The sequence below is a fragment of the Myotis davidii genome, unplaced genomic scaffold, assembly GCF_000327345.1.
Source record: "Myotis davidii unplaced genomic scaffold, ASM32734v1 scaffold70, whole genome shotgun sequence".
Taxonomy (NCBI): domain Eukaryota; kingdom Metazoa; phylum Chordata; class Mammalia; order Chiroptera; family Vespertilionidae; genus Myotis; species Myotis davidii.
The window spans coordinates 1,815,167-1,828,296 of record NW_006282434.1 but is presented as its reverse complement, the minus strand read 5'-3'; the positions used below and the strand labels follow the sequence as shown (position 1 = coordinate 1,828,296).

General features: G+C 40.7%; 1 protein-coding gene across 1 annotated transcript in view; it reads right to left on the bottom strand.

Moving 5' to 3' along the window:
- Window positions 1-13,130, bottom strand: part of DNAJC15 (DnaJ heat shock protein family (Hsp40) member C15) — a 102,501-nt gene that overhangs the window by 25,505 nt on the left and 63,866 nt on the right. Inside the window, exons 4-5 of the mRNA XM_015559456.1 lie at window positions 10,323-10,399; window positions 967-1,037 (exon numbers count right to left, since the gene is read on the bottom strand). Coding sequence (XP_015414942.1) covers window positions 967-1,037; window positions 10,323-10,399 — 148 coding nt within the window. The remainder of the gene's footprint in view (window positions 1-966; window positions 1,038-10,322; window positions 10,400-13,130) is intronic.

The following is a 13,130-nucleotide window of genomic DNA, read 5'->3' as shown; positions in this document are numbered from 1 at the left end:
CCTGAGGTCTGCCGGGCGGCCAGAGGGATGTCTGATTGCCAGCTTAGGCCCAACCCCCTGGGGAGCAGGCCTAAGCTAGCAGGTGGTCATCCTCTGAGGAGTCCCAGACTTAGAGAGGGCACAGGCCTGGCTGAGGGACCCCCATCCTCCCCCAGTTCACAAATTTTTGTGCACCGGGCCTCTAGTGTATATATAAAAGCCTAAGCATATATATATAAAAGCCTGGCTAACTGCTATGATGCACACTGACCACTAGAGGGAGACACTCAACACAGGAGCTGAAACCACAGGCATGGAAACATGGAACAGACTGATGAATCTCAAAGGGAAGAGGAAAGGGGGGAGGGTGGGAAGAGATTAACCAAAGACCTTATATGCATACTAGAGGACCAATGCACGGATTCATGCACTGGTGGGGTCCTGGCCTGCGGGGATGGAGCTGAAACCAGCTCTCGAGGGGTCCCAGATTTTGAGAGGGTGCAGGCCAGGACGAGGGACCTCCATGCACTGGCTTCTAGTTTATTATAAGAAACATCACAATACATTGGCATATTAACTTCCATTTAAACTATAAATCATTTATAATGAGTTCAAGTAAACTGAAAGGAATTCAGAGCAGATTCTGATCCTCATATTATGAAAAGTAACAATTTTACTTACCTTTATCTGGGTGATTCAAAATCATGATTCTCCTGTGAGCTGTTCTAATCTTGGCCTTGCCAGCAGATGGGCTGTAAAAAGAAATTAAAGTGCTTATATAGAGGGGTCCCAGATTTTGAGAGGGTGCAGGCCAGGACGAGGGACCTCCATGCACTGGCTTCTAGTTTATTATAAGAAACATCACAATACATTGGCATATTAACTTCCATTTAAACTATAAATCATTTATAATGAGTTCAAGTAAACTGAAAGGAATTCAGAGCAGATTCTGATCCTCATATTATGAAAAGTAACAATTTTACTTACCTTTATCTGGGTGATTCAAAATCATGATTCTCCTGTGAGCTGTTCTAATCTTGGCCTTGCCAGCAGATGGACTGTAAAAAGAAATTAAAGTGCTTATAATAAATGGTGTCAAATTATAAATCAACAATTTATATGGGTTTCAAGAAATTAAAAACTAATGAAAATTTCACCATCTTGTGGGTAAATATGAAATTACAGCCTGTCACTTAATTCCAGTAACCACCAAAATAAATAATTGATTCAATACTGCATGTATTTTTCTTCAGTCCTTTGTAATATCAGTCATTATTTTCAACCCATTTATAAAATAAAGCAATATAGACTATACTGTAAGTTTGAAAACACATGATTCAAATTATTTGGGGAAAAGTCAGTATATAGAGTGTAAAACACAGGTATTTGGACTCCAGAGCTACTAGACTGCTAGATGTTAATCCCATTGCCGTTTAGAATGGGTTAACCTTGGTCAATTTGTTAACTCACTGTGCTTCTGTTTCTTCATTGTAAAACATAGGAAAAACATAATCCTAATAGGGCAATTGTAAGGATTAATTAATGCCAACAATGTGCTAAAATGGTACCTGCTGTGTAACAGGTATTCCATAATAGTTAGCTTTATTATTATTATGTTTCAACAGAGCATCTCAAAACATGTCATAGCTCAAAATTTATTTAACTTTCTGAGAACTCTATGAGAAAAGCTTGGCTGCCAGAATCTATGCTCTAAACAATAATTAAAGAAAGTTAAATAAACCTAAAACTATTTTGGTAAAACCTAATTTATCTAGTATTAGAAATGTTTCTCATTAGTACATTTTCTAAGCAAGAAAAAAATAAGATAAAGAACAACAAAATCCTGGTATTGCTACTTATCTCTTATCTAAGGTACTCAAAATTTGGGCCTCAAATGGGAATAATAGTACCTGACAAAGTACAGGTCGGTGTTGTTAAGCTCAAAATAATTTAATTTGTATGGGTGATTCATGCTGCAATGCATAAAAGCAGGTATTTATAGAAATATGCAGATATAGCTTCAAAATCCTGATTCCACCATTCATTAGCCATATAATTTGTTTTGTTAATTTTCTCATAAGTTATAATTTCCTCATATGTAAAAAAGGAAATAATAAAACAACTTTCCAGGATTACCTTAAGGAAAAATTAGATAATAGAAGTAAAGAGATTAGTATGATTCAACATCACTAATCATCAGGGAAATGCAAATCAAAACCACCAAGAGATATCACACCTCACGTCATCACTAAAAAAAACAAGAAATAACAAGTGTTGACATGAATGTGGAGATAAGGAACCCCTAGTACACTGTTAGTTGGAATGTTAATTGGTACAACCACTATGAAAAAGGAATGGAGGTTCCTCAAAAAATTAAACATACAGCTACCACGTGATCCAGCAATTCCACTTCTGTTAATTATGTAAAATGAAATATTACTGAGTCATAAAAAGGAAATCTTGCCATTTGTGACAACATGGGATGGACCTGAGAATATTATGCTAAGTGAAACAAGTTAGACAGAGAAAGACAAATATTGCGTATGATATCACATTTTTGTGGAATCTAAAAAAGCTGAACTTACAGAAACAGAGAACAGACTGGTAGAAGCCAGAGGTGGGGAAGTAAGGATGAAATGGTACAAATTCCAGTTATAAGATAAGTAAGTCCCAGGGATAGAATGTACGGCATTGTGACTAGTTAACAATACTGTTTATGTATTTCAAAGTTCCTAAGAGAGTACATCTTAAAAGTTCTCATCACAAGGAAAAAAACAACACTAACTATATGAACTGAAGGATGTTAACTAAATTTACTGTGGAAATCATTTTGCAGTATATACATACTAGAGGCCTGGCACACGGAATCGTACACCGGTGGGGTCCCTTGGCCTGGCCTGCAGGGATCGAGCCAAAACTGACTCTCCGACAATCCCGATGAGTACCGGATTGCGAGAGAGTGCAGGCCAGGCCAAGGGACCCCACTGGTGCACGATTAGGGCCAGGGAGGGGTCACAGGAGGGCTCCAAGGCGTGTCCAGCCCGTCTTGCTCAGTCCCAGTCAGCTGGGCCCCAGCAGCAAGCTAATCTACCAGTCGGAGCACCTTCCCCCCTGGTGGTCAGTGTGCATCATAGTGACTGACTAAACGGTTGAATGGTAGGACACTTAGCATATTAGGCTTTTATTATATACCAGAGGCCCGGTGCACAAAATTGTGCAAGGGCCTTGGCCCCCACCACCACAGTGGCCACCTCTGCCTTGGCCCCTACCTGTCACCACCGCCGCCGGGGGCCTTTGCTGCCTCTGCCTCAGCCCCCCATCTGCTGTGGCTTTGTCCGGAAGGAAGGACATCAGGAAGGATGTCAGGTCTATTTAGTATATTATGCTTTTATTATTATAGAGGAGATCAAATCATGTTGTACACCGTAAAATAATGTACAATGCTATATGCCAATTGTATCTCAGTAAAACTGGGGATGGGGATATTTTAAAAATGTTAATAAATAACAAATAAGTAATAAGAATTTTAGTATAAAGACTTATGGGTATTCCTTTTGGCTGTTTGTAGAAGTCTTTTAGAGACTATTTCAAACTTACTTTTTGGTTTGTAGAGTCCTCCCCAGACAGAGACAAAGAGTACCAAATTTTGAGAAAAAAAATCATTACCATTGTACCAGGGCAATGAACACTTTATTGTTTAATTGCCTATCAAGAATAAAAAAGATGTTACTGTGAAAACTTCTAATATGATTTAGTTTACTGTACCTAATCTACATTGATAATTTCCCCCCTGTTTTGTTCTATAACACTTCTTTTCTATATTAGTTATGTTTTCTAGTTTTGTGTATATATTTGACATGTCTCCCTACTGAAGGGCAGAACTTAAAATACTATCTAGTATTAAATGCATTTTTTACCACCCTCCAATTGTAAATAAATGGCAGTAAAAAGTTCAAGTCCTTGAAAGAATAAAGGTTCTGTATTAGTAAATATGAGCATTTTAAAAGATTATTGTACTGTAGAAAATCTTAAAATGAAAAAAGGGAAGCTTTAAAAACCTTATTGTATAAAGCTAATCAAATGCAGACTACTCATTCAAATTTTCATTGTATGCAGTTTTTGGGAGGGAGTATATATGGTAAGTTGCAACTTATTCTGGATATTAAGCTTTAATTTAACAAGTAAGACAATATTTAGCACTTCAGTCAAAATTATCCTTGAAAATCATTTGCATTGCCTGCAATAACAATGCATGTGTGTTTGTATATAAAACTCCATAAGCATTACATACACTAAAGCCCAGCAACCAATGAACTAGACTGAAGTCAGTGAAAAGTTCATATGCACAAATATGGTCATTCAAAATATTCTACCTTTAAGAAAATAATGATCAGACTCCTAGTGGTTAGCTTTGAGATGAAGAAAGTAGTATCTTTTGTGTGCAAGGTCTATCCTCTTTTCTTAAAGATCCTAGGACCTTAATACATGTGCCTGTTGTTATAAAGATTAAACAAGATGAGAGAATCCTAGTTTTTTATTTATACTAGAGGACTGGTGCATGAAATTCGTGCATGGGGTAGGGGGGGACCCTCAGCCTGGCCTGTGCACTCTCGCAGTCCGGGACCCCTCAGGGGATGTCTGCCTGCCTTTAGGCTTTTATTGTGTGTGTGTGTGTGTGTGTATATATACATATACATATATTTATATATTTTATTAATTTCAGAACGGAAGGGAAAGGGAGAGCCAGAAACATCAGTGATGAGAGAGAATCATTGGCTGCCTTCTGCGACACTCCCTACTGGGGATCAAGCTCACAACCCGGGCACGTGTCCTTGATCAGAATTGAACCCAGAACCCTTCAGTCCGCAGATCAAGGCTCTATCCATTGAGCCAAACCAGCCAGGCGGAGAATCCTAGTTCTTAAACATAGTATAAAAATGAAATGTAGCTCTGATGTATCTCCCAGTATAGACAATTTCACCATGAAACTGAAAATGTAACTTTAAATACCATGTTGCCTAGATCAGCCATTTCAAATTATGCTCCCTGGAACACACTTTGCTGGGAGTGCGGCAGTGGGATGGAACTGAGGTACTCCCCAAGCCTGCAGCAAATGGAGCAGAATCTGGTTTCATCTTTTTCTTCTGAACAACATTTAAACAAAGTTCCACAGAAGCTTTTAAAAAGTTTGAAAGTCATAAATGTGCATCATTTCAGAAAACACCAGGTGTAATAACAGTTTTTCTGGACAGTAAAATATTTTAGGTTTTGTAAGAATGTACAGAATCATTTGTAGCACACAGTATTTTTTAAATAAGTCATCAGAGTCAGCTCCATTTTGCCTTTACCTACTCGGTTGTATAGTCTAAGTAGTTTAGATTCACTGACCAGAGAAAATGGAACCACAGCATTGTAATTACATCTTGAAAATCTTCTCAAAATCAGCATTGCCTGAATGAAAGGGCTAGAGGGAAGCCAATAAGTTTTACCCTTCTATTTATTGGTTAAGGGCAATTATTTAGCTTCTGTATTCATGATGGAAATGGGAAGAAAGAGGAGCCAACATTTATTCAGCACCTGTTATTTGGTAGGTACTTTTATAAAAAAGTATCATCAATAAAAAAATACATTACAAATAAATAAAAACATATCATATCACTTAATATTATTCTAACAAGGCTACATATTATTAATTCCAATTCAAAAATGAAGAGCCCAGCCAGTGTGGCTCAGTGGTTGAGCAGTCAACCCATGAACCAAGAGGTTGCTGGTTCGATCCCCAGTCAGGGCACAAGCTGGGGTTGTAGACTTAATCCCCAGTTGCGGGTATGCTGGAGGCAGCCAATTGATGTTTCTCTCTCATCAATGTTTCTACCTCTCTATTCCTCTCCCTTCCTCTCTTCCTAAAACTAGATAAAAACATTAAAAAAAATGAAGTGACTAAAGTACAGAGAAGCTAAATATAACTTGACCAGGATAAGAATCTGTTTTGCCTCACTGGCATTTATTGAATAGCTACTAAGTGCCATGAATATGTAAAATTTTCACGGGTGTTAATATTCACAACTGTATGCAGTAGAAACTAACAGAACCTCTATTTTCCAGATGATAAAATTGAGGTCACACACTTAGTACATGGTACAACTGATACTCGCACCCAGATTCACTTGTTATCAGAGTCTGTGTTCTTAATCACTGAATTTTCCTTGTGAAATTCTGTACAACTTCCAGTTCAATGGATAAAACTTTATAACCATGTACTTAAATGTATCTTAAGTCAATTTATAGTTATCTGTCCTAACAATAGGAGTGCCTTGAATGATATATGATATTCTCAAAAACATTTGTGTTTGGTTTTATAATGTGTTTATAAAACATTTCATATGTTCATTTCAAGACTATGAATGGGATTATAGGGGCCCAATAAAAATGCAAGAAAATGCCGAAACCGGTTTGGCTCAGTGGATAGAGCGTCGGCTTGTGGACTGAGAGGTCCCAGGTTCGATTCCGGTCAAGGGCACATACCTGGGTTGCGGGCACATCCCCAGTAGGAGATGTGCAGGAGGCAGCTGATCGATGTTTCTCTCTCATCGATGTTTCTAACTCTCTATCTCTCTCCCTTCCTCTCTGTAAAAAATCAATAAAACATATTTTAAAAAAAATGCAAGAAAAATAACAAATGCTATTCTGAATAATATTAAAGCAAGATATAGTAAGCAATATAAATAACTTGCTAATTTGGTTCCCCTATTTAAAATAATTTTTCTTTTTCTATTCTCAGATAAGAAGAGATCTCATCTCTTCTTATATTTTAATAAAGTACCAAGCTGAACTGATCTATTTTCTTTCCTCTCTCTCCATTTTTGTTTTTCTTGTTAAGTCATAAGAAATAATAAAATGATTTGGCCTTAAAAATCTGCTAGTCTATAAGAAATTTTTAAAAATTATACCAATATAAAACTTTAAGATTTGCTTAATTATGTTGATTAAATCACCAGGAGATTTGTTGCATATATTATATGATAGCCAACTCCCACAAAAATTTAAACAGGCTCTAAAGCAGTGGTTCTCAACCTGTGGGTCGCGACCCCTTTGGCAGTCGAACGACTCTTTCACAGGGGTCGCCTAAGACCATCCTGCATATCAGATATTTACATTACAATTCATAACAGTAGCAACATTACAGTTATGAAGTAGCAACGAAAATAATTTTATGGTTGGGTCACAACATGAGGAACTGTATTTAAAGGGCCAGAGGTTGAGAACCATCAGATAAAAATTTGAATATATCCCTGGATGCTGTTGCTCAATGGTTGGAGCGTCGGCCCATGCACCAAAGGGTCTCGGGTTTGATTCCCAGTCACGGGCATGTGCCTGGGTTATGGGTTCATTCTCCACCCCTTTTGATGTTTCTCTCTCACATCAATGTTTCTCTTTCTCTCTCCCCGTTCTTTCCTTCCTCCCATTCTCACTGAAAAGCCATGGAAAAAAATCCTTAGGTGAGGATTAGCAACAACAGAAAGAATATATATAGTGGTTAAGGATGAACTAGGCTTACATGTTTTAATATGGATATAGATAAATATTTCTTAACTTTAAGTGTTAAATGATATCACACAGCAATCATAAAATATCATTAACTTTCTCCTATACTGACCAAAGTTAGAGAATCTATCTATATATATAAAAGGCTAAGTAACTGACCGTATGTCTGTCCGACCATCTGGTACATATGACGTGCACTGGCAATTTAAAAATAAACGTTGACTCGTGCATGTGCGATACATAAAAAGCTCTCGCTGGTGCTAATCTAGACAGAGTAGGAATATTCCTACCTGAACCCGTTTTTGGGCATGGTCAGTTACATGTTGCTTTCTCTCATGTTTAAAGAGAGTGTGATGCTAAAGTTAAAGTTGTAAATACTTCATCACAAGGGAAATTAGTCAAGCACTCTGAAAGTGGTTTTACTTTTAATGTGGTATACAGGGAGATATTAGAATAATTTTGATCAATTTATCAGTCATCATTTTTATCAATGTTATTTTTATATCATGTCTTTGTTGTTATCTCATGTTATTATTATTTATTAATCAATTTATATATTATTTTCATATACATTTCAGTGACTTTCTTTCACATCTGAAACTTCTACTATAGAGAAAGGGCGAATAGCGATATTAAAGTATTTCTTCTAATTAATTTCCTTTCAATGTGCACTGGGCCACTAGTATCTATACCAGCCATGGGCAAACTGCGGCCCGCGGGCCAGATTCGGCCTGTTTGAAATGAATAAAACTATTGAAAAAAAAGACCGTACCCTTTTATGTAATGATGTTTACTCTGAATTTATATTAGTTCACACAAACATTCCATCCATGCTTTTGTTCCAGCCCTCCGGTCCAGTTTAAGAACCCATTGTGGCCCTTGAGTCAAAAAGTTTGCCCACCCCGATATATACTAATAAAAGGGCAATATGCTAATTAGGGCAGAAGTCTTCTGGACGCCCATCCAAAGCCACAGCGGCTGCGAGGGTCTGGCGCAACACGGGAGAGGCGGGCCAGTCCAGCACTCACACAGGAGGGGAGGGCTGGTCTTATACCACTGGTCCAGCGCCATGGCCCCTTTTGCAGAGGTGTCACGGGACAGGCTACAGCGCAGCCCGGTTCCAGTGCTGCCCCTTCTGCAGAGGCAGCCACAGAGACAGCAGCGTGGGCCTGGTCCAGGCGCCACGCATCCACAGAGGCTGGACAGGGCGAGACTGCACAGCCAGGCCAGCCATGGCGGCCCCAGCGATCCCCCTTCCACAGAGGCGGCCTGGGAGAGGCAGCGGCGTGGGAGAGGCCTCGGCACTGGCCGGTCCAGCACTGCAGCCCCTTCCCCAGAGGTAGCGGGAGAGGGGGCTGCGCGGTCCCGGTTCCAGTGCTGCCCCTTCTGCAGAGGCAGCCACAGAGGCAGCAGCGCAGGCCCGGTACCTCCCCTCCACAGAGGCTGTGGGGTGGGGGGAAAGGGAGACGGGGGCAGCGTGGTCCTGGAGCCTCCGCAGAGGCTGGACACGGTGTGACCTGCTGTGCCTCAACCTCCCACAGCCCCTCCCCCAGCCGGCCTGCCCTCAGATAGCCCCCAACCAACCAGTGGGCAGGGGGTGGGGCCAGCGCTAAGAAGCGAGGGCCGAGGGCCTGCAGCTGCAGTGGCTGGCAATGGCAACAGCAGCGGGGTGATGGGGGCAGAGCCTTACCCCGGATCAGCCCGGTTGCCTCCTACATTGGAGGACATCCTCCTGGACTGTGAGAGGGGCAGGCTGGGTTGAGGAAACCCCTCCCGCCCATGCACGAATTTCATGCACCAGGCCTCTAGTATATATATAAAAGCCTAAGTGACTGTTTGACCAGTAGCTTTGATGTGCACTGACCACCAGGGGGCAGACGCTCAAAACACAGGCATGGAAACATGGAACAGACTGATGAATCTCAGAGGAAAGGGGGGATGGGGGAGGGTAGGGTGGGAAGAGATTAACCAAAGATCTTATATGCATACTAGAGGCCCAGTGCATGGATTCATGCACCAGTGGGGTCCCTTGGTCTGGCCTGCAGGGATTGGGCTGAAACCGGCTGTCCAACATCCCCCAAGGGGTTCTGGATTGCTAGAGGACGCAGGCTAGGCTGAGGGACCCCACCGGGTGCACCAATCCGTGCACCAGGCCTCTAGTAAATGTTTAAAAGGTGAAACAAGTCTAAGAAAATATGCTAAATGTCAAATTGCAAAACTAGAAAATAACTGTGAAACAGAGCCCAAATTATAATAGAAAATGTGATACATATCAAATTATAAAACTGAATCCAGAAACAATTCAGTATCATAGTGAGGGATATTATGATAATTGCTTTGAAACTTTAATACTGAAATATAATAGCTCCTGAGCACTGGCCAAGTAGCTTGGTTGGTTAGAGTGCTGTCCTAATACATCAAGGTTGTGGGTTCAATCCCCAGTCAGGGCACATAGAAGAAACAACCAACAAATGGATCAATAAACGGAACAACAAATCAATGTTTCTTCCTCTTACTCTTTCTCTGCTTCCCATTTAAAAAATTTTTTAAAAAAGAAAAAGAAGAAATATTATAGCTCCTTGTTATGGAATAAAGACACATTTAAACTTTGCCGGTTTTTTTTTCTTTAGGAGTGTGAGATTTTCTCTTAGAGATTTTAAAAATGTAAAAACTTGATTATTTTCTCCTCTGCCTTCTATTCATAATTTAAAATATAAAAATAACTTTACTGCAACATTTTCTCCTTTTTCAATATAAGCTTGGGCACAAACAAAATAATACTTATGCAGCACACTTACCTTACACCCAAAATAAGGCTAGCTTCTCGCCTACTCATTTTCTGTTCAAATCCTCCTTTATAATAGGATGAAAGGCTCTGTACAGGAAAAATAGAGCAAGAAATAATTAATTCCATATATAAGGGGGCATGACCTCAATCCCCTCACATAGTTGCAGTAAGAATAACGCATTTTACTAGAAGTCATCTTGAAATTATGTGGGGGAGGGGCACTAAACAATGACCCTTTACTAATAGCAAGATGAACACCTAAAAAATGTTACCAATTTTTTAACTTTAAAATATAATAATTTTATATACTTAGATATTACTTAAAGAATATGAGATCAGCAAAAGGCTTGATCTTTTTCTAAATTGCTTGCAGTAATTTTCTCATTGGATCGCCTTAACCAAATCAGTTCATGTGATATGACCGACATTGTTTTGAACTACTACCAGGGGTGGGCAAACTTTTTGACTCGAGGGCCACAATGGGTTCTTAAACTGGACCGGAGGGCCGGAACAAAAGCATGAATGGAGTGTTTGTGTGAACTAATATAAATTCAAAGTAAACATCATTACATAAAAGGGCACGGACTTTTTTTTTTTTTAGTTTTATTCATTTCAAACGGCTGGATCCGGCCCGCAGGCCATAGTTTGCCCACGGCTGTACTAGACAGACTGATAGAGAAACTGACAAAGTGGGGAGGATGTCAGGATAACAGATAGGCAATGCCAAGAGAGGCCAAAAAACTGGATTGAAAGGTCAATGTGGTTGGAGGGGCATGAGCAAGGAGAGTAGCATCAGAGAGGTAATTTGGGCCAAATTGTGGAAGGTCTTATAAACAATGGAAATAATTTAGAATTTTATTCTAAGAAGCCAGAGCACTGAAGCAACACAATTTGACTTTGTTTTGAAAGGATTCCTCTAATAACTGCTATGTAGAAACCAGAAAGAAAGATGCAACAGGGGGAGCAGGAGACCAGTTAAGAGGGCATAACAATAATTTAGACAAGAGATGATGGTGGTATGAACCAGTGAAAAGGAGGAAGTGAAAAGTGGTCAAATTCTGGATGTATTTTGAAAACAGAACTAACATTTGCTTTGTGGACTAAATGTGGGATATGAAAAAAAAAGGAGAAACTCAGAAAAGGCTACTTAAACTACATCTGGATGAGGCTCATGGCCTAAAACACACGTCTACTTATGAGTAAGTCAATCTGTATATATACAATCATTATAACCCTTCTAAAAGAATTAGATCATTTTGAGGATAAGAATTTATATTTGGGAACTTTATACAGAATCAGACAGAGGGGAAAAATGCTCATGTTAGCACATTTCTTCAGAGAAAACTGTGCCTTCTAAACTCATATAAAATGTAGTTCGTATATTACATAATTTTAAATAGAATAAAATTTTATGAGTTTTTAAATATATTATTCAATTTAAATTATAAATTAATATCTGCATCATGAGTAAGGACAAAGTTAAAACTCTGTATCCCTTGACTCCTCCCTTAAATAGACCTAAAAGACCCTTTAAAGCTTACAAATAATATACCAATATTGCATTACATTAGGATATATAGATATAACACAATGCAGAATCATTTTTGACAACACTAGTGGGTTAAGAAAATGTTTAGATCCATAAAAATAAGATTATTATAATAAAGAACAATATAATAAAAAAGACAAAGTAGGGGGTTATATATTTCTAATAAAATTTCCAAGAACAAAAACAATGGAATTCTGCTAGTTTTGTTATGCTGTGTATTTGATATACACTTTGAACTTTACACATTATTTTGTATTTTCTATTCTTAAAGTATATACAGGGGTGAGCAAAAATAGGTTTACAGTTGCTCATATGAAAAAATATATAATACGAGAGGCCTGGTACATGAATCTCATGCACTCGGGAGCTGGGGGGGTGTTCCCTCAGCTCGGCTTGTGCCCTCTCGCAGTCCGGGAGCCCTCGGGGGATGTCCAGCTGCCGCAGAAGCTGGAAGGCTCCCACCACCGCTGCTGTGCTCGCCAGCCATGAGCCTGGCTTCTGGCTGAGTGGTGCTCCCCCTGTGGGAGTGCACTGACCACCAGGGGGTAGCTCCTGCATTGAGCATCTGCCCTGATCAGTGCATATCACAGTGACTGGTTGATTGGTCAACTGCCCCCTGGTGGCCAGTGCACATCACAGCGAGCACTTGAGCGGCCTTCGCTGTCTGGGACCCCACGGGAGATAACGACCTGCTGGCTTAGGCCTGCTCCCGGGTGGCAGAGGGCGGGCCCAATCCCTAGGTGCAGTCCCTGGTCAAGCTCAGAGCAGGGCCGATTGGGGAGTTGCCCCCGCCCGTCATGCACAGAGCAAGACAGATTGGGAGGTTGCGATGCCACCCTCAGTCACGCTCAGGGTAGGGCCGATTAGGGGGTTGGGGCACCGCCCCCTGTCACACTCAAAGCACGGTCGATGGGGAGGACGCGGCGCCACTCCCTGTCACGCACAGAGCAGGGCCAATCAGGGGGTTGGGGCGCTGCCTCCTGTCATGCACAGAGTAGGGCCCATCAGGGGTTTGGGGCTCCACACCCTGTCACGCACAGAGCAGGGCCCATCAGGGGGTTGGGGAGCTCCCACCTGTCTTATACAGAGCAGGGTGGATAGGGAGGTTGTGGCCCAGCCCTCTGTCACACACAGAGCCGCAGGGCTATCAGGGGGTTTGGGCGTGGCCCCCTGTCACACTGATGCCGGTGCCAGGAGGCCTCGTGGCTCCGCTGATCCCGGCGCTGGGAGGCATATTACCCTTTTACTATATAGGATAGAAGCCTGGTG